The sequence below is a fragment of the Aspergillus sydowii genome (genome assembly GCF_001890705.1).
Source record: "Aspergillus sydowii CBS 593.65 unplaced genomic scaffold ASPSYscaffold_4, whole genome shotgun sequence".
In the NCBI taxonomy this organism is placed as follows: domain Eukaryota; kingdom Fungi; phylum Ascomycota; class Eurotiomycetes; order Eurotiales; family Aspergillaceae; genus Aspergillus; species Aspergillus sydowii.
Genome location: NW_024467862.1, coordinates 1,339,227 through 1,364,628, shown reverse-complemented (window position 1 = coordinate 1,364,628; position 25,402 = coordinate 1,339,227). Strand labels below are relative to the sequence as shown.

Sequence of the window (25,402 nt, the reverse complement as noted above, 5' to 3'; positions counted from 1 at the left end):
AGGCCCAACCGAAGGTTTCTCCGCTCCGACGCCGCAGCCGCAAAAGATTATTGATTGATGCTCGGTCGCTTCACTCACCCCAAGAAGAAACAGTCTCTACCTTTCCGACACCATGGTCTACTACTTCACATCCAACGTGGTGCAGCCGTCCGCCTACATCTACATGGGCAAGGACAAGTTCGAGAGTACGCCTGCTACCCCGCTTGCTTCAAACCGTGCTGATCGCGAAGACAGACGAGGATCTGATTAAATTCGGCTTGGAGAAGGATGTCTGGTACGATTTCTTTTGATATCATCTTTGCTATTCGAGCTGACGCTAATTCGAGAGGTGCAATTTGCAGGGTTCGTCGCACAGTCCCATTTGAATAATTCTCGAACCTAACCCCGCTCCCAGTTCCACGTCGACAATTTGTCCAGTGCACACGTATACGTCCGGCTTCGCGATGGCGAGTCATGGGATAACATTCCGGAGGAGCTCCTGGTGGACTGCGCACAGCTTACCAAGGCCAACTCAATCGAGGGTTAGCTACGACTTGAACTGGTATCTTTGTTGATGGGGTCTAATTGGGCGACAGGAAACAAGAAGGATAACATCACGGTCATCTACACTCCCTGGTCGAATCTGATGAAAGACGGGTCGATGGCGGCGGGCCAGGTCTCGTTCCACAATCACAAGCTGGTCAAGAAGGTCTTCGTTGCGGAGCGTGAAAACCCCATTGTGAACCGACTCAACAAGACAAAGGTCGAGAAGTTCCCCGACCTCCGGGCGGAGAAGGAGGAGTACGCCAAGGTGCAGCGACGGGAGGAGAGAAAGTCGCGGGAGGAGAAGAAGAACAAGGAGAAGCAGGAGAAGAAAGAAAGGGAGCAGATGAAGTGGCAGAAGGACCACGCCTACGATGACATGTTTACCGAAGAGAACTTGGAGGCCAGCAACAACCAGGACCGGGACCCCAACTTCGAAGACGACTTCATGTGATTGGGATTTAGATCGAGTTACAATTATACCCGCAATAGAGTCTCGCTGTTGCAACGACCTAGTCGCGAGCCAATAGTAGATAAGTAGAAATAATCAACTATACTCCGCTGTATAGTGCGGTATATGTATAATGTGGTATACTCGTAGCGGGGTCGGGAATGGCCGGGCCGAAGACTGCTGGTCCCCAAGGTTCTTGGCCGAAGCGGAATGCGGGCGGACTTTTGTAGACGCAAACGTGCATCACAACTACAACTATTCTGCATCTCCCATCTTAGCCTCATCTCAGCTCAGCTCGTGACAACAACATGAATTGCCCGTCTCGCACCGACGACACCCTCCTCCATTGCGACTGGAACCAGAACCCGCCGTTTCTGGCACCCGATCTGACAACCCGTCAGGATCTCAACGGCATCACCAATGCCCGCGTACTCAAGGACGCCGGGGTGATGAGCCTGTCTCGGCACTCTCTGGACGACGCAGACTCGCCGATGACTCGTAAACTGGAATCTGACCAGTCCCGGCATATGCCACTGCGGGCGTCCCTGACCCAGTCAGGTAAGTTTGAAAACATGCCCATCGGTCGGAGCTATGCATTGACACCTGACAGGACGCCCGAACGATCGAGATAAACTTCCTCGATCTGCTTTTGATAAATTGAAGAGCTGGTTTCTATGGCTGGCTTCTGTTCTAGCAACTGCTCTTCTGCTCTCTGCCAGTGGTCTCGTTGACCGCGTGGCTCCCCGTTTTCAGCACAACATGCCGCCTCCAGGCGTCAACAATGAGCCCGTTCAGCATCGGAGGTATTCGAAACGACAGACTTGCGCTCAAGGTGGCGTCGACAGCAGCCAGTACAACACCTCATTACATGTCGGAGCTCTGTTCATTATTCTCGGCGTGTCGACGCTCGCCTGTGCTTTTCCAATCCTGGTCACTCGCTTTTCTCGCCTGCGTATCCCACCAGGGTTTCTATTTTTTGTGCGCCATTTCGGTACTGGGGTTCTCATTGCTACAGCGTTTGCGCATTTACTTCCGACCGCATTTACGCTTCTGGGCGACCCTTGTCTGCCCGACTTCTGGACCACCGACTACCCTGCCATGCCTGGAGCCATCTCACTGGGCGGTATTTTCCTCGTCACTCTCATTGAGATGGTATTTAGCCCTGTTCGAATGTCCACTGGCAAGAGGTCGAAGGAAACAGATCAAGAGTCGGCGATTGAAGATGTCCCCGAGCAACCACCCCAGCCTGTCCATATCTCGGGCGGCATTAGCCCAACAGAAACCTGCGAGTGCGATCGCAGTACCCATTTACGTCCAAAAGGCCCACTCGTCGGTAGGGCCTCTAGTTTCAGTCGTTCGATCAACCGCATCGAAGAAGAAACCGACGGGATCTGTCGCATATCGTCTGCGCCAGAAGCCCACACGCTTCCGCAGATCAGCGAGGTCAAGCGACTCAGCGACCACCGGAAAGTCATGGAGGACGAATTCCAGATATCCGAGAAGCAGAAGTGGAACAAGGATGTTATGCAGGTTTTTATGCTGGAGGTTGGCATCCTCTTCCACAGTGTCTTCATCGGCATGTCTCTTAGTGTCTCGGTGGGGAACGAGTTTGTGGTCCTCTTGATTGCCATTGCCTTTCACCGTATGTTCCCGAAGTATTCAATTTGCCTGTCTCTTACTAACAAACATAGAAACCTTTGAAGGTCTGGCACTTGGCTCTCGCATCGCCTGCTTGGAGTGGCCTCAGAACGCCCTCCAGCCGTGGCTGATGTCGCTGGCTTACGGATGCACGTACGTTACTCAAGGCTGACAGTATCTTACATCACCCCCATTAACACCTTCTAGGACACCAATCGGCCAAGCAATCGGTATCGCAACGCATTCACTGTACAGCCCCGATTCCGAAGTTGGACTCCTACTAGTCGGAACCATGAACGCCATTTCGGCTGGCCTGCTGATTTTCGCCTCGCTAGTTGAGTTGCTCTCGGAGGACTTTCTGAGCGACGAGAGCTGGCGGGTATTGCGCGGCCGCGCTCGGGTGATCGCGTGCGTGCTGGTGTTTGCGGGGGCGTTCTGCATGAGTCTGGTGGGCGCATGGGCGTAAATAGTTCCACTCGGGTATTCTCGGCCTCCGCCACTGCAAATTCGTTCCTTTTTTCGTCCCTGGCAATTTGCGTCCTCTGATTGGACAACCCCGCTTATCGGCCTCACCGCCTCCGACAGCGGTCCACCGTGAATCATTTTCTCTCCCCTCCACCATCACCTTCCTTCTTCTCTATTGCTGTGCTGTCGTTTTCTTCTCCGTCTTGTCACTCTCTTTGCATCCGGCCCGCCAATGTCCTCCTCGCTTCCCGGGGACCGGGACCTTCCCTCCTCCCAATATGACCTGAACACCTACTGGGGCCGTGTCCGCCATGCCGCCGACATCTCTGATCCAAGGTAATTTACATCCATGCTGCTGCGGAATTCAGCTAACGCGCGTAGGATGCTACTCGTCTCTTCAGCCGGACTGGAGCAGGCGAAGCGCCTTATTTCCTCATACAAGCAGAGCGAGATCTCGTCAATGAACTCCGAGCTATGGCGGGCAAAGAAGGTCGTAGACTCGACCCTGCATCCTGGTACGTTTTTTCTTTATGAAATGGTATGGCAATGGCATGCCTATACTAACGGCTGTTCTATCAGACACCGGCGAGCCCGTTTTCCTTCCCTTCCGCATGTCGTGCTATGTCCTTTCCAATCTGGTCGTGACGGCGGGTATGCTCACGCCAGGCCTTCAGGTACGACTGTCCGATAAAACAGACACAGCAGACAGAGCAGGCACTAATTGATAGACCACCGGCACCCTTCTATGGCAAATCGCCAACCAGTCGCTCAACGTTGCCATCAACAACGCCAACTCCAACAAATCCACCCCCCTCTCCATGTCGCAGATCGGCAAGTCATACCTCATGGCCGTCTCCGCCTCGTGCTCCGTCGCACTCGGCCTCAACGCCCTCGTCCCCCGCCTCAAGAGCGTCTCGCCCAACACGAAGCTCATCCTCGGCCGACTCGTCCCCTTCGCCGCCGTCTCCAGCGCCAGCGCACTGAACGTCTTCCTCATGCGCGGCGAAGAGATCCGCCAGGGTATCGACGTGTACCCCGTCCCCGAGAAGGAGGGCGAGCAAGTCCAGAGTCTCGGAAAGAGCAAGGTGGCGGCGAAGCTCGCCGTCGGCGAGACGGCAATCAGCCGAGTGCTGAACGCGACTCCGATCATGGTTGTCCCGCCGTTGATCCTGGTGCAGCTGGAGAAGAGGAAGCTGCTGTCGCCGCGCATGGTCATGCCGGCTAACCTGGGGCTGGTCCTCGCGACGTCGCTGTTTGCGCTGCCATTGGCGCTGGCTGCGTTCCCGCAGCGACAGGCCATCAGTGCGGCGTCGCTGGAGGAGGAGTTCTGGAACCGTGGAGGCAAGGACGGGAAGGTCGAGTTCAACCGGGGAATGTAAAAAGCCTTAGACTACAGCGGATAGACAGTTTGATTACTATTAAACATGCATACATATATACTAAGAATGTTGAAAGGAGCTCCATCTTATCACCAATTTTCTAGACTCAAATGTCACAGCCGATTCCCCCCATCCAACTCATGGACCTCCGGTGGTTTATTCGCGCTCGTGCTGTCCAACTCGGGAATCGTCTGTGGCTTCGCAAACACGCCCAGTCCATGCTGGGCCGATCCCCGATGATACGCAGGCTGTTCGTCCCCGTTGCTCGAGTAGATCTCCGACACTGCATGTCCAGACTCGGACGGCATCGGCGGCGACGAGGGCAAGCTGCTGATCCCCGTCGACGATCCAGAGAGATACTTTGCGTGTGGACCGACAGTTGTTCCCCCGGGGCTGGAGAAGTGCGAGTCTGCATCCACAGTAAGCATAGGCCTGTTAGTATAAGCAGTTTAGGAGTGCATACCTTGATACGGCGACTGAGGCTGCTGATACCCCATATACTCGCCGTTGAACATCCCCTGCCTCTCACCCTCAACCACACTCGTCGTCCTCCCATGTCCTCCCACAGCAGCATCACGATCTTTCTTACCCTTCCTCCTACGAAGAACCCACCAAACAAGCGCCAACCCAATAACCACCGCTGCCACACACCCCACCACAATCCCGGCAATCGCACCACCCCCAAGTCCATCCCCATCCTCATCCTCATCCTTATCCCGATCCACGTCCTGAAACAAGGTAAACTGATCCGTCCTCGACGAAGACCACGCCGCCGCCCGCACATCATCCTTGGGACACCCGTCCGTCGTCGCACAGGGATTCGACGCACAGCAGCCCACAAACGGCGGGTCCGTGAAGTTACACGTGAACCAGTTCTCCGACGAGACGTCGATGCAGTTGTTTGGTGCGAAGCGCTCGAAGATGTCTGTCTCGAAGGTCGCCGGGTATACGTCTGGGCAGGGGGATGTGTTGTTGCTGTTGGTGTTGCTGCAGGGGTCGGACGAGCAGCAGCCGATGAAGTAGGGGGCGCTGGGGCACACGTACCATGTCCCGCCGGCGGGACAGGTGAAGGTGCACGAGTTGGACCCGGAGGCGCAGTCCGAGTCGGACATTGTGTGTATGGAATACAGAAGAGTAAGAGTAGGTGTTGAGGAATGCGGGTCTGCGGACAAAAATCTGGGGACTCGCAAAAGAGATCCAAATAATCCAAGGAATCGAAAGCAAAAACCAGCGGACGACAAGTCAGAAACAAATCCAGACAGTCAGACAGATGCAGAAAAAGCTCTTGGGGGTCAGCTTCATAAGAGTCGGCGACGAGGCTGAACTGGTGAATGAACTACACACAATCTTTGTCCGGCCGGACCCTCTGACGGCGCTGGGCGGCGGTGGTGATTGGCAGCTGCGCCGCAGGATTCTATGAAAAGAAACTAGTGCGGCCGCGTTAGACTGGTTCGATGTTAAAGCGTGGCTAGCGCTGACAGCTGGGAAGTTGTTTCCTTAGCCCAGAGTCTTGTCGTTCTACGGCTGAATGTCAGCGTTGGGGCAGTGAGTGACCGAGTGTCCACGGTCCAATTTCGTGACTTGGCTATGTGGATTCACTGCTCTTTTCAAGTTTTCACACTGTTCCCTCCCTACCCAGGTATTCCCTCTCTGGACTCCGGAGTCCTCGGTTTTGCCATTTGCAAGTCAATGCCATTCTCCAGCACTGCCTCCTCAGTCCTCGCAAGGTCAGGCCGCAAGCCACATCAGACGGGGCCTTGGCTGCATATCCCAGCCCTGCGGCCATGCAATTATCCAAGACAAAGCCTGCTCAGTGTTTACCTGTTTCGTCTCATACCAGTCATCGGGCCAGCCTTCCAGTTTTTGTTTTGTCAGGCCGGCCGTCGACCGCTTGTTATGAACGCTCTTTATGCGGACCCCAACACGCGGCGCGCACGGATTTGGCATAGATCATGTACGAAATACTACGACTAGCCAGTTAGGTACGCCGTTAATGTTGGGAAAGATATTTAAGATTTTGCGTGGGATAGAATCGGTCTCTATGGTTGTAAAATTGTTCTTCTGGTCTGATCTTGACCCGCAACCCTAACTTTGCCAGGAAGCATATATATAGATCGAACAGTTCCTCCGGAATTGTTTCAGAATCACTCCCATATTGTTATCCATATCCTCCATCGATTTTATCAGCTAGTTCCGCTCGGTAATTTCCCTGGCCGCAGCCCATTTCCCTGGTCGCAGCCTTGACGGAGTTACTCGGATGTTTCTGTGGTGGATTCGATTGCCTCTCCGCTGGTGGATTCTTCTGGTGCCGAGTACCGTTATGTTCATTCACAGGCCGCACACCGAGTTCGATAATTGGAGGAGCCGTCTGTTTTCGACGAGACGCAGCGTTGTAAGTTCGAAGCTGTAGTATGAGGACGACGGCCCGGAGGTAGAGGAGGGGGGCGGATCACTCCGCACATGGTGCTCGGTTCATTCAAGTCCATTTGATGGTGATTTGATGGATATAGTGACAAGAATAGTAGTCTTCGAATTCTCAGGTCATCGATCTGGTGCCCAGCTCTTTATAGGGTCTTTGTCGAGCCCTTCTTTGTTCTCCCCCTGCAGCACAAATATGCAACCACCAGTGATCAGGTTAGTTCCAAAGCCTGTTCCAAATACTGCACTTGGAAGGAAACAAAGGACTCCTTTCTACTGTCATGTCCCATCTAGCAAACACTTGAGATTTAACCTGTTCCGAATTTCAGTGTATATTCCTGATAGCTGAACCCTGGTGAATGACTACTGGCATTTTGATTCACTACCAAGTATAAAGGCCTGCTGAGGTCTTTACTACTGCTCATGCTCTTGAGTGTCTAGCCAGGAGCAAGTCTAAATTCCTTCACAACCTTCACTTGTGAGTATCTGAGCATTACTATGACACTCATTACTCAATGAATCTCTATAATGCATGGCCATGGCTGGACAGGCTGTTGTAGGGTTAAACCAGCAGCAATGTCATGATATCAATAGGAATGCATAGTTACACCCTCTAGTCTAATTGTATCTATTAACTTATCTATCACTCATAAATCCGGCCCTCTATTTCCTGTCCCAGCCAGTCTCTCCACTCTTGATCGCTCACTATCGACCGTACACGCGCCTCAAGCCACTCGGTATTTCCCCAGAATCCCCACGACGCCTGGAACCGACACCAGTCTACCAACGCAGTCTCCCAGTGCCGTCTAAACGTGCTCCACTCGTATGAGGTAGCCTCTCTATACTTTATGAGACCCGAACGATATCGCTGTAGCAGTTCCTTCTCGCCATCGCACATCTCTAACTGCTCAGGGAGAGGACCACCGGCATCATCAACCAGCATATCCAGGGGCACCGAGCAAGTAAACAGTTTCGCAAGATCACAGACACCCAGACCCAGCCCTACATATTGGAAGTCGAAGAACGCCACCTCGTCTCCGTCCTTGGTCGTGAAGAGATTCTCTGACTTGACGTCGCCGTGGATATACGATTCAACCGGTCGTCCGCAGGGCGTCAGGAATAATGCAACCATCTCAGCTATGGACATCGATGAGCCCGTCGGGTTCTTGCACAAGGCATCGGACCATTCGGAATAAGTGTCCCGTGCTAGAGACTCGTACTCTTTTCGCCGCGTCGCAAGGTAGGTGTATCCCCCGTTCAGCCACAGTCCACTTCCAGCACTGTTCTTCTTACTACCCTCCTGTCTCCTCCTCCTCCTCCTTGCCTCTTCAAGCGGCGGCAGGACATACGCATCCAGCCTATCCGGGAGTTGCAGTAGTAGACTCCACGACCGCCCATGGAACCCAGCAAGCCAATCCAGCGCCCCATGTACCTGGACGGCACTCAACACACTCCTCTTCTCGCCGGCGACGGGGTACTTCACCCTAAGATCAACCATAATAATAGCCATCAGCCCATCGTCCAGCTCCTCGGCGCCATTCTCAGAACCCGTCATCTCCCGCGTCGACGCAAGACACCCCGCAACAGCAACACCGTCGCCACCAAACCGCGGCACCACCTCGCTGTAAAAGCACTGCTCAACCTCATAGCTGAGCATCTTGCGCAGATGGCCTTCGTCTTCTCCCTTTGCCGTATTCTGCTGCTGCTGCGGTGGCGAGATGAGTTTCAGAATGAGCGGATAGACAGTTCCAGTTCCAGCACCGGCTGATGATGACGACGATTGCACTTGCACCTGTACCCCGAAGAGCTGGTCGAGATATTTCGCTGCTTCGTCGGTCATTGCCTTTGCGGTAATGGCGCATATTTGGCCGTATCCGGCCCAGAGGGTTTGGATTGTGGTGCATGAAATGAGCTCGAGAGAGTGCCGTGATAGCATGGTTCGAGCGACGCGGTCGGGTGGGGGGGTCATTTTGCAGTTACTTGCAGTTACCCGCAGATTATTCAGGGATATGGGGGGAGGTATGTAGAATTCTTTTAGGTGTATATTGGTTTAGCGCGTATCACTCCTGTCCCGTCTGGCTCGATAGTAGAATTATAACAAGAGTATATGTATATAGAAAGATTAGCAACGCTTGATTGTCTGTCTTCAGTTTTTGGCAAAGGCCCCACGTGGGATTAGTCAGCAGGTGTACATGGATGGAAAATAGGGCTTCATATCAGCACAGTACTTACATCAAACGGCCAATGTATAGTTGCAGATGATGATAATAGTTTTTGGAAAACAGGCCAGTCTGTGAGATTAAGGTACCATGTATATGGCTTCACGACTTTGGCGTGGATGGCAGGGGCGGGCACAAAAGAGTAGAAGACGAACGAGCATAAGATGAGAGAACATCCACTATGCATGCACAGCGCAAAAGCCAGACAAGGTTAAGAGCTTAGCTTTGGTCTTAAAGATACTATAGTAGAGATACAGGACTGGCAATTCTCCCAAAATCCTAGGTTAGTGAATCGGGACGGGCCGTTTACGAGCCGCTTCCCTTGCCAGTCAATCACAGTACAGGACAATACAGGACAGTGCAGGACAATATAATAAATACTTCATGGGGAGTCAGTTCTGATTCTAACTGGTGCTGACTGAAGTGTCAATCAGGCAGTCAGCTGTCATGGAGTCTGTCAATAGGTATTTCTTTACCATCATGTAATCAAGTGTCTTGTATAGTTCCAACTAAGCTTGTTCCTGTCTTCTCTATACGTCCATGACTATCATTTCCCTCTTCCTAGTCTAATTGGAGTCCGATCAATGAATATCAAAGCAGCTCAGAGTCCAGTCTCACATCGGTTCCGGTCTCCAACACCGCGCCGGATCCGACACCACAGGAAATACAGCCAGCGGAGAATCCCCGAGTCTCCAACATTAGTTATCACAGCTACAGCTCAGTTACACCCGGACATCTACCCGATCTCTCCGCACTGCACACGATGGTGGAGCCGATGATCGCTCCGTGTACTGGAGACTGTGACCGGCCCCTCCCTCCATAGTAGAAGCTATAGCATAAATACCCTACCTTGCAGCATCTCTCAACCATTTATACTACTAATGTCAAAGCACCAAAATCTAGCAATTTCAGCAAACAAACAAACAAAAAACAAAAGAAAGAAAGAAATTAATAAATAAAATGGCCCCACGCTACCTAAAATCCAAAGCCACTGCCACTGCCACTGCCACTGCTAGCACACCATCCCCGCAAATCGACGTCCCGCGCATCGTCAAGGGCGTCATCGACGACATCCGCGCAAACGGCGATACAGCGGTGCGCACGTACTCGCAGAAATTTGACCAGTGGTCTCCCGGCTCGTTCAAGCTGTCGCAGGCGGAGATCGATGCCGCGATCGCACACTGTCCGAAGCAGGTCATTGATGATATCAAGGAGGTGCAGGGGAATGTGCGGGCCTTTGCGCAAGCGCAGAGGGAGTCGATTAGGGATTTTGAGGTCGAGAGTCAGCCGGTATTTTTTTTTTTTTTTTTTTCCCACTCTTTCTTCTAGTATTGCTCTTTTGTTTGCTTGTTTAACTGTATGCTAATGTGACTGTGATTCAAGGGTGTATTTCTCGGACAAAAGTCGCTTCCTATTAACTCTGTCGGCGCGTGAGTTGTGTCAATAAATGTATTGTGTCTATAGATGTAAGAAGCTACTGACAGTTAGGTATATAGATACATCCCCGGAGGCAGATACCCGCTACTCGCCTCCGCACACATGACAATCCTAACCGCCAAAGTCGCCGGCGTGCCCAACGTCGTCGCCTGCACACCCCCCATCCGCGGCCAGATCCCACACGCCACAATCGCCGCCATGCACCTCGCCGGTGCAGATTCCATCTATCTGCTCGGCGGGGTCCAAGCCATCGCCGCAATGGCCGTGGGGACGCCCACAATCCCCAAAGTCGACTTCATCGCGGGACCCGGCAATGCCTTCGTCGCGGAGGCGAAGAGGCAGCTTTTCGGCGAGATCGGGATCGATCTGTTTGCGGGCCCGACGGAGATCTTGATTGTTGCGGACGGCAAGGCGGATCCGTTTACGGTTGCGACGGATATCCTGTCGCAGGCGGAGCATGGGCCGGATTCGCCGTGTGTGATTGTGACGACGGACGAGAGGGTGGGGAGGGAGGCGATGGGGATTATTAGGGAGTTGTTGAAGAATCTGCCGACGGCGGAGCTGGCGGGGACATCGTGGGAGAGGTTTGGCGAGGTGGTTGTTGTTGGGTCGTTGGATGAGGCGTGGGCTGTTGCTGATAGCTATGCGAGTGAGCATGTGCAGATTCTGACGGAGAGGCCGCGCGAGGCGTTGGAGAAGATGACGGCTTATGGAGCCTTGTTCCTGGGTGATAAGACGTGCGTTTCGTATGGGGATAAGGTGAGTTTCTTTTTGGTACTTGTTTTAACGAAACCTTGCTGACGGTCAATAGGTCATTGGGACGAACCATGTCCTGCCGACGAGAAATGCTGCGCGGTATACCGGCGGTCTCTGGGTTGGAAAGTTCCTGCGCACCGTGACGTACCAGGAAGTCGTCAGCGAAAAAGCCAGTGCTGAACTGGGCAGACTGTGCGGACGGGCAGCACGGGTAGAACTCTTCGAGGGCCATGCGCGGTCTGGGGACCTCCGAGCGACGAAATATCTGGGAGACCAGTATGACTGGATCAAGAAGTATGAAGAAACTCCCGGAAAGCTTTAGCTGTTTAGCCATTATAAAAATAGCCATCGTATCTTCGAGCATCGGCGTAGACAAGTTTGGACCTCATCGTTTCAGGTAAACAGAGCTACTTCCCCACGACAGCCTGATACATATCCACCATCTGCCGCCTGACATTCTGCGACAGTGGCCAAATCTTACCCAATGTTTTCAACGATCCAATACTCAGCTGTATCCTGGCGTTAATGCCCTCTTCCCTCCCAGAGCCACCGGCAACGAGCAGGGCAGCGGTATGAACAATCATGCACATAGCCAGCGCACATGTGAAGAACGGTGTTCGATGGTGGATAGCACTGGGGAGAGTCGCGAGGCCAGAAAGAATATCTGCGGCGCGAATGAGCTTATGTGAATGGAGATCGAGGCTCTGTGAATGAGTAAGCTCAGATCCCGATTCCTCGATCGGTTTTATGCGGGTGCAGGAGGTGGGAGGGTTGGCGTTGAAGGAGGCAAAGCGCATGCTCGATCGTGGGTGGTGAAGGTAAATGAGTGCTCTAGTAATTAACGTTAGTTTGGAGGTTTCTTCTTCAAAGGTAGCCCAGACTGACAGGTATAGAATCATCTGAGCCTGGAAGATCATCTCATCGTGGCTAGAGCTATCGTGTCCATCCCCGTGAAGTGGAGGGAGAGACATGAGTGAAGAGGCTAGATGTGCGTCCACAGTTTCGACTTGAGACTCCAGGTTGCAGTCCAATGACCGGTTGAGTTCGAGAACGGCGCCTAGTTTCTGCACTGCGCTTATACGGTAAGCAAATGTCGAGAAGCTCTCCCCCAGTGTCCAATTATTCTGGAGATCGTCCAGTGTTTGTCCCGTCGGTATTACCTAGCATTGGTTAACACTCTGCTCTTCCTTTGTATGTTCTACCTTACGTTGTCATAGTTGTACAACTTCTCTGCGCACGGAAGTTGTACGTTTGTTGATTGGCGATATAACCGAAACGAACTCTGCTCTCGAAACGCAGCTAAAAAGCCATCAACGACGTAAAGCTCCCAGTACGTCCTTCGCCAGCTCTCCTCCATCGCCGCGTGGCCGTAAGAATTATCCCTAGCAAAACATGAATTGTTGAGCCCAATCTCCAGCGCAAGAGTGGTTGCGGTCTGTACTAGCCGGTGGGAACTTTTGTCATCACAGTGTGAATGATCAATAATTGCCAGCAGCAGTAATGCCTGAACCTTGAACCCATTCTGCATCGTCGGGTCGGAGAGAGAATTGAATGCCTCGCGCCGGAGTTCCTGCCCAAGTGATGGATTGGGATAATAGTGTGCACCAATATAACGCATGATAGAAAGCAGAGGCGGAGGTATCAAATAGCAGAGCGGCGAGTTCAGAGCTTTTCTCGGTATCACAACAGGATGCGAGGGGTGAAAGTTCTGGTAGTAGAGCTGGATCATCGGGTCGTACGCCACTTCCGGGGTGACAAGCTCCTGCTCCTGAAGGGCAACGAGGGTATCTTCGGGGAGAGATAAGTCTTGAATAGTACGGTCATCTAGCGGCTGAAATAATGATTTTGTCTCCTATATGTCAGTATTTCTATTCTCCAAACGCCAGCAATGCGTAAATGCGTATAGGACTCGGGTCGTACATCTAGGGTCCTGTCGGTTGAGAAAGCAGCATCATCCAGCCAGTCTGGGAAGGTATCCGGCACGGTTGAAAAGACATTTTCGTCTATCAGTTGAGGCGAGGTATTCCTGGCGTTTTTGCGCAGCCCCCTTTTAGAACGAACATATTGGCATTCGGTATGGTTTGTCCGACAGCGAGTGCAAGCGGGCATAAGGGCATCGCACTTTACATGGCGACGCCGGCAGGCAAGGCAGGCAAGCGAAGAAGGTCTCGGAGGAGAATCACCTTTTTCTTGCATCGTTGCCGGGTTGTATATTGGGGGTAGTATATAGTTTTGGTGGTGACAAAGCTACCGAAGCTTAACCAGTCTGTCTAACAATAACGACAACCTTCTTTGATAGATAGATTTTATGTCTGACGACAATTCCATTGCCGATTTTCAGCTCTCGGGGTACTAGGTGTCTGCATCTCGGCCTCCTCGAGTCGGATTGTTAATTCTGTTCTTGATCCCGAGATCCCCGAGTCGCCGACCAATGTTTCATCCATGTCTTCACACCGCCGCATATGCGCTCCTGCATCCATGGAACGCTCGCCAGCGAATCAGGTACTTGAGCAGAACTCTTAATTTGTCATACGCATTCGGTGTTCAAGCCCCACCTTGGATGCTTCTAACCTGAGCCTCCCGAGTCCCGAGGCCCATATTTACTACAGCGGAGATCATCCTCGATACTCCCGCAGGTCTTTGCCATGCCTCCCTGAGCCAGCACTGCCCGTAAAAATTACCGGAATAAGTCATCTTTGGCGGGATATGGATCATATACTTAAAAGCATGATACTCGTCACAGTGGAGGCACTGGGGTTGGCTGTAAGGAGATGCCAGACGCTTGGGCCAGGTCAGCCTGGCCAGGTCCCCGCGAGTGGGGATGGCATATTGCTCGGGGAATATCCCTCCACTTAGCGAATCCTGCCGCCGGCGTCTTGCAGAGGCGGCTATAACAAACATTGCCGTGGAATCCAGTCACAGGATGGTGGAGGCCTGTCATGGTTTGATCTTTGCAGGCGCGTGGCGTTGAGGGCGCAGTGTAACGACGCACTTGTACTCCCAAACAATGCTGAGAGGCTGTATGCCAATATGACAGCTATGGTCCGCTGTTTATGTAGTCTATCCAATACTGTCAGCATAGCAGTTTAGGCATGCGCGGTATCCAGCGGGATGCCTGGCGACCTGCGTGGACCGCCCCCGTAGGCTGCAAGGGGACGAGCCCGAAATGGTCCCCGATATCACTCCGGCTTGGCTAGGCATTCCTTCATTCCGCTCGATGAATGTACACGCTCGATGAGACTGATAGGTTTTCAACTCGTCTGACTACTCGGGCCGGGGTTGGCGGTGTTTGGAAGAAGGCGGAGGTTCACACTGTTTGGAGTTGTTGTAAAGCACTATGCGGGCTCAATGTCAGCACAACCCGATATTATATGCATTCCTTTAACTCGAATAGTAGCTTACCGGCCTACCTATCCAATCGAGGCTCCCAGCTGATCGGCAATGTTTGCCAGAATGACATATCATCAAGTTAATAGCATCAATCCATTGTCCCGGCTGTAATTATTGTACATAGAAGATGGCAGAATGGTCGCCGGTTTGAACGACCCAAGGAGCTCAGAGAGCTCAGAATTCAGGATACCAGAGCACGAAATATGGTCATGGAAGAAGTTCAGGCAGCGAGTGGTAATCTCCTGTCAGCTCTGGACGCAAACTCAATCGTCTGACCTGAGCTGACTGTCCAGAGTAAACAGCAGACGCCGGATGACAAAATATCGACGGCATCTGATAATGACTTCAGAGTCTCTGAAAAAAAATGTCGGCCATGGGTGATGAAAAAGTTGGTGCTTGTCGCGTTGTCAACAAAGAATCTCCGCACCGTGCCTGAGGCAGCCCAGCGATACCGTTTCAACACTCAACAGGCTGCAGGTTCATCTTCTCTTCGAATCCGCACTTTAGTCTATTATGTGGCCCACAATGTCATCAGAAACAAGGACAAAACATCGTATGATTCGGCTGCTCGTATTCTGTTGACGAGGGAAGTCATCCAATGTTCACTTTGCCGTCATCTACTCACCTGGCCGGTCAGGATCTCTCCATTATGAACATCCAAAACGAAGATATTGCACAGTTAGACGTCGCCGCCGCAGGCTGCAGGCATGCTGTTGTTTTGCAGAATGACCTTGTCCAACTCTCAGGTTGACGACTTTGACAAGCTTGAATTGATGGAATTGTTGATGCATGCCTAAAAATAGGTACAGTACCTCCTGTACAGCGATCTTCCGTGACATCGCCTTGAGATATCTGCATCTAAACAAGAAAGATCGTCGGCATCGGCAGTGGTTTTTGCTGTGTTGGGCCGTGGGAAGCGAGGAACTGGTCTTGGCCTCGTGTTCTTCCAGACTTGTGTCCTCGTATTGCCCTCCCTCACACCCCGATTGAGAAGACCGTCATTCGTCGGTAGCAATGATCCAGGGCTGCTCCGCACATTACTCCCGATCGCTGTATTCTATATTTGTTGTGCTCAAAACACGAGGTTTCACGGGCACAATTGTGTCGACAGTCGGCTCAACCCCTCGTATTCGGGAGACGATCGATGTGTTCATTCAGATCTTGAAACTCGCTGGGTGAATATCAATACTCCTTCAAAAATATGGAATATGATAGACGTTACAATGGGATCCATCTCGTGAAATATTTCTTGACAAGATGATGATCGACGTCAACGACCCCAACTCAAATGCTGCACGAAAAGACTATATAAGTTTCCTCAACCACCGAACAAAGCCACTCAATCTCATCAACCACCTATCCAACCAAATTCATAAATCCAAACCACAATGAAGTACCTCGCCGCTTTCTCCCTTCTTGCCTGTGCTGCCAGCGCCCTTCCCTCCCTCGAGACCAAGCTATCTGTCAGGAAGGGCACCGTCGGACAGGCAATCCTCGACAAGGCCTTGACTGCCAAAGGCACTCCTTACGCCTGGGGCGGCGGCACCTGTGACGGCCCCAGCGCTGACAACCCTCCCTACCAGTACGGCGATGTTGGATATGACTGCTCTGGTCTCGTCTGCTGGGCAGTCTGCCAGGTGACCGGTCGTGACCTGTTCACTGAGGGTCTCCGCGTCACCTCCACCATGTACTGCGCGGATGAGGCGAAGCTTGGCTACAAGTATGTTCTTTCGGGCCTTCCCCCAAAAGGACAAATTATTAATACCATCCTAGGAAATACCCCTTGGAGGAACGCCAGCCAGGAGACGCCATCTTCTTCGGTGGCGAGTGCGACTGCAACACTAGCGGCAGCATCCACCACGTTGGTCTGATGATGTACGTTGAGCCATAACCCCGTTTTAGGATCTAAAGCACTAACAATCATGCAGTGACAACGGCGACCGTATGTGGAATGCCCCCAACGACGACGTCAACCAGGTCCAGGAGAACAGCATCTCCAATTTCGGCGAGGCCGCTTGCCCATATGTCATTCGCTTCACTTAAGCTTATATTGAGTCCGACGCCCGAGGTCTGTAGTACCTCGAGTTGTGGATTGCTATAGAGTTTATTTTTTTAGTATATACTTCCCTTGTCATGGGATCCGGGTTTTACAACACCATCCCCTGGTAAGGCTTTTTACTTCGCTCGTTCAATGCTATTTCTGTTATCCTATCATTCTACTCCGGGCTGTTGTAGTATGAAATAACTAGAATATATGCTCTTCTCCCAACGGTACATCGCACGTGGAAATACTCCGGAGTACAGTCGCATCTGTGGGAATAAACTCCGCACGGAAATATCATCCAAACAGACTTTTATTGGCCATACAACACACAAAAACATCATCCATCAAAGAGAAAGGAAAGTTGTTTGAATGCCACGAACAGCCCTTCCTGTGGCCCACTTATCAACACCATGCTCCTGCAACTAGTACAAATTACCCGCTCGCATCGCTTCAAACTCTGACCTGACGCTCGACAGTTTGGCCAGTTCAGTTACCACCATGGGTGGAGAACAGTGCAGGAATGACTAAGATCGATACACGCAGAACGTCCATAATTTAGATTTAACTAGATCCCGTCTCGAGCCGCCCAACGCGCGCGGCTGATTTCTCCCTATATACATTCATTCATTCCACGATCTGCCACAACCACAAAGCAAACAAGGTCGCAGGGTCCGGACTATGGAGTGCGCGCGCACGAGCGCTGGTCAGGATGCATTCGATCAAACCCCCCAACAGCTCGCGACCCCGCTAGAGTCCAGCCCTGACGCGCCGTTCCTAACACCAACCACGCCTACGCCTACGCCCACGCACACGCCCGCAGCTACAATTACTGCGCAGAGTCAGGCTCAAGGCCCAGGCGCGCCAGGAATAGCATCAGGCAGCAGAATCGCAATCCCCAGACTCCAGTCAGTGGCTAAGCTCCCAGCGCCAATACGCATCACGCGCGCGTGCGTGCAGTGCCAGAGGAAGAAGACGAGATGCGACGGCCGGAAACCGCGGTGCGGGTTTTGTATGCGGTCTGGTGCGGCGTGTACGTATTCCAAGTCGAAGCGCGAGAACCAGGAGTTGCAGGTGAGGTCGCTGGGGCAGAGAATTAGGGCGTATGAGTCTGTTTTGCAGGAGATTGTTGAACGGAGTGCTACTAGTAGCCCTGGTAATGCTGGGGATAGTCGGCGGGTTATTCAGGATGCTATACAGGTTGGTTTACCTGACTTGGCTGCCGCTAGCTGTGGACGGTGGTTATATCAAAATGTCTGACTTGTGGTAGAATCACTTTGATGCGTCGCCTGAGTTCTTCTCAACACTGCTTTCTGCGGGTTCACTGTTCGAGCAGGAGATTCCTGTACCTAGGCCAGGGCTATCCCTTGGCCGAATGCATCTGGCGTGGCAATCAAACGAGAGGAGCAAAGCAATGATTCTCCTGCAACAGCCGCCAGTCAAGGTTACTTCAATTGAATACTGGACGAAGCTCGTTGACAACGACGTCGCGAGCCATCTGCTCTCTCTTTACTTCACCTGGGAGAATCCGACATGGCAGCTTATCGACCAGGCGCTGTTTGTGCATGATCTCGAGCACCGCCGAGGTAGATTCTGCTCTTCTCTACTGGTGCATACCCTCCTGTTCTTTGGCTGTGTAAGGTCCATCCGCTTCTGGGCCCTCTCAACACTAACAGGTTCCCCAGAGCTTCTCATACAACCTCGACCGCATCACCGACCGCCGCGAAGAAAAAGTGCTAGGCGAGAAGCTCTACTCTGTCATTCAACGCCTCTGGCTACAGGAAAGAAACAGCGTGGACCTGCCTACCGCACAGTCCAGCATCCTAATCGGCCTCCTCTGCTGTACATTCGGGTTAGATAAAATCGGCACAAACTATATAATGAATGGAGGCAAAATCAGCACAGGGCTGGGTATTCATGAGAAAAATTGTCCGTACTTTTTTTGGGATATTGATGATGACCCAACTGCGCTTTCGAATTGTCAGAGATTAGTTGCGTGGGGGGTGTTTGATGTTCAAGCGTAGGGTTTCTTTCTTTTCCTAATAAAGGCGTGCTAATGGTCATCACAGACTGGCTTGTCTAGTATATAGGAAGAAGCAGGCTTGGGATAAACCACCAGCTATGAGTTTCTCGCAGGAAGAGGCCGCAATTCTTGACGAGGGCGTTGAGTGGTCTCCATATCCCTTCCAAACACCTGTCTCCCAACCTTTCTTTTACACGGCTTCGTGGGTTCGAAGTGGGCTGGTTGCCATAGTCCACGAGATCGCGCGCTTTGCACTTAAATACCCCGGCCCTGCCTTGAGTGACCAGGACTGGGAGTACGGGAATACCTTATACCAGAAACTCCTCGACTGGAACGCAAAGCTGCCCTGGAGCGTCCTTCTTAGACATAACACCACTCCCCATGTTATATGCCTCCAGTCTGTCTCCTGTTTGCTTTAGAACGGCGTAAAAGAGTGCACACTAACTCATTCCCAGTCTCTACTACCAAACAACAATCGTCTCCCTCTGCGAAATATTCATTCTAAACGCCGACATTGAATCCCAATCCCAATCCCAATCCAAATCCCCCTTCAACCCCACCTCAATAAAATCCCTCGCCCACGACACCCTCGCAACCCTCCTCCTCCTCTTCAAAAACCACCACGGGTACAAATCCATCCCAGTAGTGTTCCTCCACTACTTCTGCGTCGGCGGCATGCACGCCGTCTCAAAGCTCCACCCGTCGCACCCCAAATGGGGCCTCGTGCTCGAATGCGCCGTCGTGGGGCTCTGGCATATGAGTCTGGGCTGGGGCCGTCTGTGCAAGGCGTTCCTGCGCATGATTGACCTGGTGCTGAAAGCGAAGAACCCGGATCCGGGGCTTGTGAGTGACAAGGTTAAGGCGATTTGCGGGATGATGGATGGGGAGCTGTGGAGTGGGGTTGATACGGAGAACCTGGCGGCTGATTATGTGGTTTATCATGTTCCTGGGGATTTGGGCGAGAGAAAGGGGGTAGGGGCAGAGGCAGGAGTAGAGAAGGGGAGGGGGGTTAGGGCTAGAGCTTTGCAGGAGCTTCTTGTTGCGATGGAGGGGTTGGATGTCGGTGAGAAGGATGCAAAAGAGTGAGATGCGGATTAGTTATTCTTCTATCTTGCATGGTTTTAGATACGACGAACACGAAGCGTATACCCGGTCTTTGGCGATATGACATCTGCCGACAGACGACAAATTCGATTATAATTGAAATCTGGTAAGTTCCTTCTGGTATTCCGCGCGTCGGAACTTGGCTGATACTTTAGAGTCAGGGCTTGAGGATAATGCACACATACTTATGGGTTTAATGTCCAAACTCTATTGAAAGACTGTGCAAGATATTATCCCGGCCAGTCACTTTGGCATGTGGCTTAGTGTGTAACTATAATAAATATGTGCCCATTAAGAGTGTCCATGTAACAGGGAGTGGTAAAACCAATCACCGTAATCAGACATATAACTTGCAAGCCCAACTACATATAATCGTCGAGGATGTGGACCTGGCGAAATATGTTCTACCACCTGTCGTATAAAAAACTAACAGTGATGCCTCACCGGTACTTTCTAAAGATACTAGGGGAATAGTGAGCCTGATAGAATGAATTTTCCTTATTTAAACCTATTACCTACTATTCAAATACTGATGTGACTTCGGTACGTGGTAGATGAAAGGCTTGACTAGCTCATGTAGCAAATTAGTGGAACAAAATTATAACAAGTTTCCATGGTCTAGTGGTTAGGACGGCGGTCTCATAATATGACGATTCCTATCTAAAGGAGTTGCAATCCGCAAGCACGAGTTCGATTCTCGTTGGAAGCATTCTCTTTTTTTTTTTTTTTTTTTTAATTTTTTGAACCTTTGCACCGGCCAATCACATACCGTCTATATTTGCGGTAAGATTTAGCGACCAACTTCGGAGATGCTTCCTTTCCTGACTTAAACCTGCCGTCAACGGTGATGTGCCGCGCTCCCTTATCCACCCTGATCATCCGGCCGCTCGGCTGCAGAACAATATGATTGACGAGATCCATCGTCCAGGCCGAGGCAAGTCATGAATCCATTTCATACTCTGGAACTGCCATATCGCCAAACCTTCCACTCCACCGCAGTCGTTCGCAGTCGCGGAGTTGGAGCGGGACTATTAGTCAGTCGGAGTTAGGTGAGTCGGCTCCGGCCACCGGCCACCCAGACGTCAGATCACTCCATTCCCAGCGCGGGCCCGTTGTCGAGCTTCTTCTGCTCTGCTTGCTGCACGTTCGCTCTGGGATACGACAAATACGACACCCGCCAAATACACGCCATTTGCACCACATTAATGCGCCAATCATCGCTATCACTCTGCGTGTCAATCGGCTGATCAGCTCTCTGCGGGTCTCTTTCCCAGGTCCCAGGATTATCCGCAGGCCGACCTGGCGTCTGTCTGGCTCGGGTTCGATTGTCCTCTCTTTCGTCCTATGAGATCCTTTGTATATCTCGCGAATGCCCTCTCGTCGCAGCCATACAAAGTCCCGGAGGGGTTGCTTTCAATGTAAAAAGAGACATGTCAAGGTTGGTTCCTTTTCCCTAGGCACATCTACTCGCCGAGCTCTTTATCAATCTCGTTTCGTTTATCAACATCGTTACCACTTGGTAAATCTTCCCTATATTTTTTATACATTCTTACAATTTCACTATAGTGCGATGAAGAGCTCCCAAGATGCAGCCTGTGCAAAAAGCGCGGTCTAGAGTGCGACTACCCCCCTGCCGGGGAAGCAGACGGTCAATTCCCCCTCACTCCACAGGACTCCAATGATACACCCACGATCTCCGAGGGGTGGTCCGCGCACACGCGGATGCTGGAAATGAAACTCCTACATCACTATGTCATTGACGCCTCATTCACTCTACGCCCCGACGTGCTAGAAGCCGGGTACTTCCAGATCGCCGTCCCACGGATCGCGACATCGAATCCGTTTCTGCTAGATATCATCCTAGCATTCTCGGCGCTTCATCAGGCATTCCTCGAGCAGGGCGATAGCAAGTGGCTCGAGATCGCGCTCAAGTACCAGAATCGGGCATGCTCGGCTTTCAGTAGAGTGCTGGCGGATCTGTCGCCGGAGACGCTGGGCCCGGCGTTCATCTGCTCGATTTTTATCATGCTGTGCGCGTTTGCATACCCTTGTGTGTCGCAGAACCGCGAGAGCTTTGATCCGCTGTTGCAGGTGTTGGAGATTCATCGGCTGTTTGTTGGATGTGCGTTTCTGTTTGAGCAGCTGGAGAATGTTGAGCAGCCGGAGGAAATTAAGGCGTGGCTTGTTTATAGACAGCCCGAGGTGTTTTTGAGGAAGGGGAAGATAGAAGAGTGAGTCCCTGCTTTCCATCACTTGTCGACTTGTCTAACAACGTGGGTTAGAGCGCAAGAGAACAAGTATTTTGTGCAGTTAAAACGGTATGCTCTCACAGACTAGCAAAGAGCGACAAGAAGACTGATAACCCCGACTAGGGATCTACTAAAGTCACTCGACAACCTACGAGGCACAATCAACACAGACGAAGGCCCACACCAGGAAATGTACAAGAAAACATGGACGACACTGCAAGAGATGGTCCAGGAGTGGCCTCGGGGAAAGCAACAAGGCGGGATCCTCGCTTTCCCAATCCACATCAGCGAGGAGTTCATGGCGCGGCTGAAGGACGGGGACTGGACGGCGCGCATTATATTTCTGCATTACGGCGTTGGCATGCATCTGCTTTCAAATAAATGGTATGTTGGGATCTGGGGCCGTCGCCTGGTTGCGACGGTGCTGCCGCCGGGGGAGGAAATCCCAGAGGTCTGGAAGGAGACGGTTGCGTGGGCGCGCCAGGCAGTGGCCTACACGGTGCCGTACGACGGAGAGAAGCGCAAGGAGAAGAGCGAAATGGGACTGCGGTAGTGATGTACGGTGCATATGCTATATCATATATTGAATACTCTGTAGACGTTCGACCATCATTTCCAGGAATCTTCGCCCAAACTCCAACTTCTCCAGTACTAACGGCTAAGCGGGACCAGTCCGCCACTCGCTGCCCGCTGCTTATCAATTCCGCGGGTCATTCCTTGGATCTAAGGATGTCTCCAAAAGTCAAAACGGCGCGTGCCCCTCACCCACCTGCCAGGTTCATCTATGATCTTCTTCGTCCGCACCGGTCTGGTGCAGCGGAGAGTCGTAGAGAGCCTGAAGTGCAGGAGATGCAGGGGTGTCACTGTCGTGTGCCCGATGTGGAGAAACAGGTAAGCCCCGAACGTACTCTTAGCAGCCATCAGCGCTCATATTAGACTGCGATGGTACCACCAGCCACTCCTCTCCAACAGGCCTTCTCAACCATCCAGCCCCGCCGATTCCAGCCTGTTTCACAACAAAGCAGGAACAAGTCCCTTGCCGACCATGTCGCGTGTTTTGAAACTCTCGCTCTGTACTACCCTCCTGCTGGTGTTACTGGTTGTTCACCTCCCCACTGTACTACCATCCCCGGTAGACTACGACTCGTCCGATCACTACTTTCGTCAGCATGAGAGATCCAGGTACGACCATGTCCAGGCTGGAGTCCAACCCGGGAAGAGGGGCGCTGTCGCGAGCGAAAGTGCCATCTGCAGTCGGCATGGTACGGACATTATCCTGATGGGCGGGAATGCAGCTGATGCTGTGCGTTTCCTATTCTCCTTGCAGCTGCTTTTTTTTTTTTTTGTGTTAATCGTTTGTAGATGGTCGCGACGATGCTTTGCGTTGGCGTTGTCGGTAAGTTCGCACCAACCTTTAGCCTAGTCATTATTGCCTTAGGATAGCTACTAATAGATGCAGGGATGTACCACAGCGGCATCGGCGGGGGCGGCTTTATGCTGGTCAAGGCTCCCAACGGCACATTCGAGTACATCGACTTCCGTGAGACCGCGCCAGCAGCAGCCTTTGAGGAAATGTTCGACAACAACACCAAGGCCGCCACGATAGGCGGGCTAGCAAGGTATGCTCCCTGAAGTATTCATTTGCAGTACGAAAACTGGATTCTTAACTCTCTCTCTCAGTGGCGTCCCCGGCGAACTGCGCGGCCTGGAATACCTGCACAACAAATACGGCACCCTCCCCTGGTCCGTCGTAGTCCAGCCGGCTGTCCGCACTGCACGCGACGGATTCCCCGTCGGCGCAGACATAGTGCACTACATGGACTCCGCGACAAGTGATGACGACGTAGGCAATTTCCTAGTGAACGATCCGTCATGGGCGATTGACTTCGCGCCGAACGGCACACGGGTTCAGCTCGGGGACAGGCTCACGCGCAAGCGGTATGCGGATACGCTTGAGAAGATTGGGTCTGAAGGTCCGTGTGCATTTTACGAGGGCCCGATTGCAGAGGCGACGATTCGGGCGCTGCAGAAGGCCAATGGGACTATGACGCTGGAGGATCTGAGAGGGTATAAGGCTGTTGTGAGGAATATTTCGCAGATTGACTATCGGGGGTATCGGGTGACGAGTACGACGACGCCGTCGAGTGGGACGGTTGCGTTGAATATGCTGAAGGTGCTGGATACGTACGGGCCGCTTTTTGGGCCGGATAATGTGAATCTGAGTACCCATCGCATGGATGAGGCGATGAGGTTTGGGTATGGGTTGGTATGTGCCGTCTAACTAATTGGTGTGGTTGAATGGGTTGGATTTAGGCTGACTTGTGCGGTAGAGGACGGTCCTAGGAGACCCGGAATTCGTCGAGGGGGTGTCGGAGTATGAAAAGGATATGCTGAAGAAGCAGACTGTCGATGATATCCGCAGGAAGATTTCGGATTTGCGGACGCAGAATGTGTCCGCGTATGACCCAGCGGGGCTTGAGAGCTTGGATACGTATGTCCTCCCACTCTATTTTTTGTCTTACAGTCCTCATCTTACAACCTTGCAGACCAGGAACATCGCATCTCGTCACAATCGACCACTCCGGCCTCGCAATCTCAGCCATAACAACAATCAACCTCCTCTTCGGAAGCAAGCTAGTCGTCCCAGAGACAGGCATAATCATGAATAACGAGATGGACGGTTCGTACATGACCTCTAAAACACTACACCACTCACCCAGCCCTAACATGCTACAGACTTCTCAATCCCCAACTCCTCCAACTCCTTCGGCTACATCCCCTCTGAAGCAAACTTCATCCGCCCGCACAAACGCCCCCTCTCCTCCTGCACCCCAGCAATAGTCACCCACCCCAACGGCACAGCCTTTTTCCTCGCGGGGTCCGCCGGCGGGAGCCGAATTATCACAGCCACAGTGCAAAACATCATCCACGCAGTTGACGAGGGCATGTCCGCCGCCGAAGCTCTAGCCAAACCGCGTCTGCATGATCAGCTTGTGCCTAATCGGGTGTCGTTTGAGTATGCGTATGATAATGCCACAGTGGATTTTATGAAGGGGCGAGGGCATAATGTTACGTGGATGGCGCCAGGGTCGAGTACGGCGCAGGCGATTCGGGTGTTGGCGAATGGGACGTTTGAGGCTGCGGGGGAGCCGAGACAGTTGAATTCTGGGGGGTTTGCTGTCTAGGCGGTGTATATTGTATAGTTGGTCAGGGAATTCCGATTCTAATGCACGGTGGTGTCAATACATTATTAGAAAGGTCGATGTATATAGTTATTTAGAGGGATCTACGGGATGATCTTGATCAGTTT

General features: G+C 52.2%; 10 protein-coding genes and 1 non-coding gene across 11 annotated transcripts; 8 read left to right on the top strand and 3 right to left on the bottom strand.

Annotated features, from left to right (window-relative positions):
• Positions 1–112: 112 nt before the first annotated feature.
• ASPSYDRAFT_57325 (putative DUF814 domain protein) lies at positions 113–976 on the top strand (the record flags this gene model as incomplete). The annotated part of the gene is made up of 5 exons (XM_040849351.1): positions 113–185; positions 235–274; position 342; positions 395–521; positions 576–976. 5 exons carry the CDS (start codon positions 113–115, stop codon positions 974–976), a joined length of 642 nt encoding a protein of 213 aa, XP_040703600.1.
• A 153-nt stretch (positions 977–1,129) lies between these two features.
• ASPSYDRAFT_900459 (uncharacterized protein) lies at positions 1,130–3,352 on the top strand. Its single transcript, XM_040852268.1, has 4 exons — positions 1,130–1,531; positions 1,584–2,615; positions 2,665–2,764; positions 2,819–3,352. The coding sequence occupies exons 1-4, from the start codon at positions 1,282–1,284 to the stop codon at positions 3,075–3,077; spliced, it is 1,641 nt and encodes a 546-aa protein (XP_040703599.1). The 5' UTR covers positions 1,130–1,281; the 3' UTR covers positions 3,078–3,352.
• ASPSYDRAFT_900470 (sideroflexin family transporter) lies at positions 3,194–4,512 on the top strand. Its single transcript, XM_040852269.1, has 4 exons — positions 3,194–3,412; positions 3,458–3,591; positions 3,656–3,750; positions 3,805–4,512. The coding sequence occupies exons 1-4, from the start codon at positions 3,309–3,311 to the stop codon at positions 4,453–4,455; spliced, it is 984 nt and encodes a 327-aa protein (XP_040703598.1). The 5' UTR covers positions 3,194–3,308; the 3' UTR covers positions 4,456–4,512.
• Positions 4,513–4,568: 56 nt separating this feature from the next.
• On the bottom strand, positions 4,569–5,567 carry ASPSYDRAFT_88693 (uncharacterized protein; the record flags this gene model as incomplete). Its single annotated transcript, XM_040852044.1, has 2 exons — positions 4,569–4,864; positions 4,919–5,567. The coding sequence occupies 2 exons, from the start codon at positions 5,565–5,567 to the stop codon at positions 4,569–4,571; spliced, it is 945 nt and encodes a 314-aa protein (XP_040703597.1).
• A 1,770-nt stretch (positions 5,568–7,337) lies between these two features.
• On the bottom strand, positions 7,338–8,977 carry ASPSYDRAFT_44185 (uncharacterized protein). Its single transcript, XM_040846805.1, has one exon. The coding sequence runs from the start codon at positions 8,840–8,842 to the stop codon at positions 7,517–7,519; it is 1,326 nt and encodes a 441-aa protein (XP_040703596.1). The 5' UTR covers positions 8,843–8,977; the 3' UTR covers positions 7,338–7,516.
• A 1,016-nt stretch (positions 8,978–9,993) lies between these two features.
• ASPSYDRAFT_44183 (histidinol dehydrogenase family protein) lies at positions 9,994–11,954 on the top strand. Its single transcript, XM_040846804.1, has 4 exons — positions 9,994–10,382; positions 10,476–10,522; positions 10,589–11,288; positions 11,341–11,954. The coding sequence occupies exons 1-4, from the start codon at positions 10,053–10,055 to the stop codon at positions 11,605–11,607; spliced, it is 1,344 nt and encodes a 447-aa protein (XP_040703595.1). The 5' UTR covers positions 9,994–10,052; the 3' UTR covers positions 11,608–11,954.
• Positions 11,512–13,655, bottom strand: ASPSYDRAFT_900250 (Zn(II)2Cys6 transcription factor). The gene is made up of 4 exons (XM_040852263.1): positions 13,206–13,655; positions 12,493–13,134; positions 12,171–12,445; positions 11,512–12,116 (listed from the first exon to the last, which is right to left on the bottom strand). The coding sequence occupies exons 1-4, from the start codon at positions 13,479–13,481 to the stop codon at positions 11,693–11,695; spliced, it is 1,617 nt and encodes a 538-aa protein (XP_040703594.1). The 5' UTR covers positions 13,482–13,655; the 3' UTR covers positions 11,512–11,692.
• A 2,304-nt stretch (positions 13,656–15,959) lies between these two features.
• On the top strand, positions 15,960–16,824 carry ASPSYDRAFT_900274 (C40 family peptidase). The gene is made up of 3 exons (XM_040852264.1): positions 15,960–16,395; positions 16,449–16,550; positions 16,604–16,824. Exons 1-3 carry the CDS (start codon positions 16,064–16,066, stop codon positions 16,716–16,718), a joined length of 549 nt encoding a protein of 182 aa, XP_040703593.1. The 5' UTR covers positions 15,960–16,063; the 3' UTR covers positions 16,719–16,824.
• Positions 16,825–17,397: 573 nt separating this feature from the next.
• Positions 17,398–19,825, top strand: ASPSYDRAFT_149689 (putative C6 transcription factor; the record flags this gene model as incomplete). Its single annotated transcript, XM_040841934.1, has 5 exons — positions 17,398–17,916; positions 17,987–18,352; positions 18,402–18,736; positions 18,786–19,136; positions 19,195–19,825. The coding sequence occupies 5 exons, from the start codon at positions 17,398–17,400 to the stop codon at positions 19,823–19,825; spliced, it is 2,202 nt and encodes a 733-aa protein (XP_040703592.1).
• A 625-nt stretch (positions 19,826–20,450) lies between these two features.
• On the top strand, positions 20,451–20,552 carry ASPSYDRAFT_t75. The gene has a single exon. It is a non-coding gene; the product is annotated as a tRNA-Met (tRNA).
• Positions 20,553–21,212: 660 nt separating this feature from the next.
• On the top strand, positions 21,213–25,277 carry ASPSYDRAFT_30623 (uncharacterized protein; the record flags this gene model as incomplete). Its single annotated transcript, XM_040844796.1, has 12 exons — positions 21,213–21,281; positions 21,410–22,074; positions 22,126–22,161; positions 22,216–22,641; positions 22,869–22,983; positions 23,048–23,395; positions 23,455–23,488; positions 23,552–23,711; positions 23,773–24,358; positions 24,423–24,583; positions 24,639–24,772; positions 24,829–25,277. 12 exons carry the CDS (start codon positions 21,213–21,215, stop codon positions 25,275–25,277), a joined length of 3,183 nt encoding a protein of 1,060 aa, XP_040703591.1.
• Between the last annotated feature and the right edge of the window lie 125 nt (positions 25,278–25,402).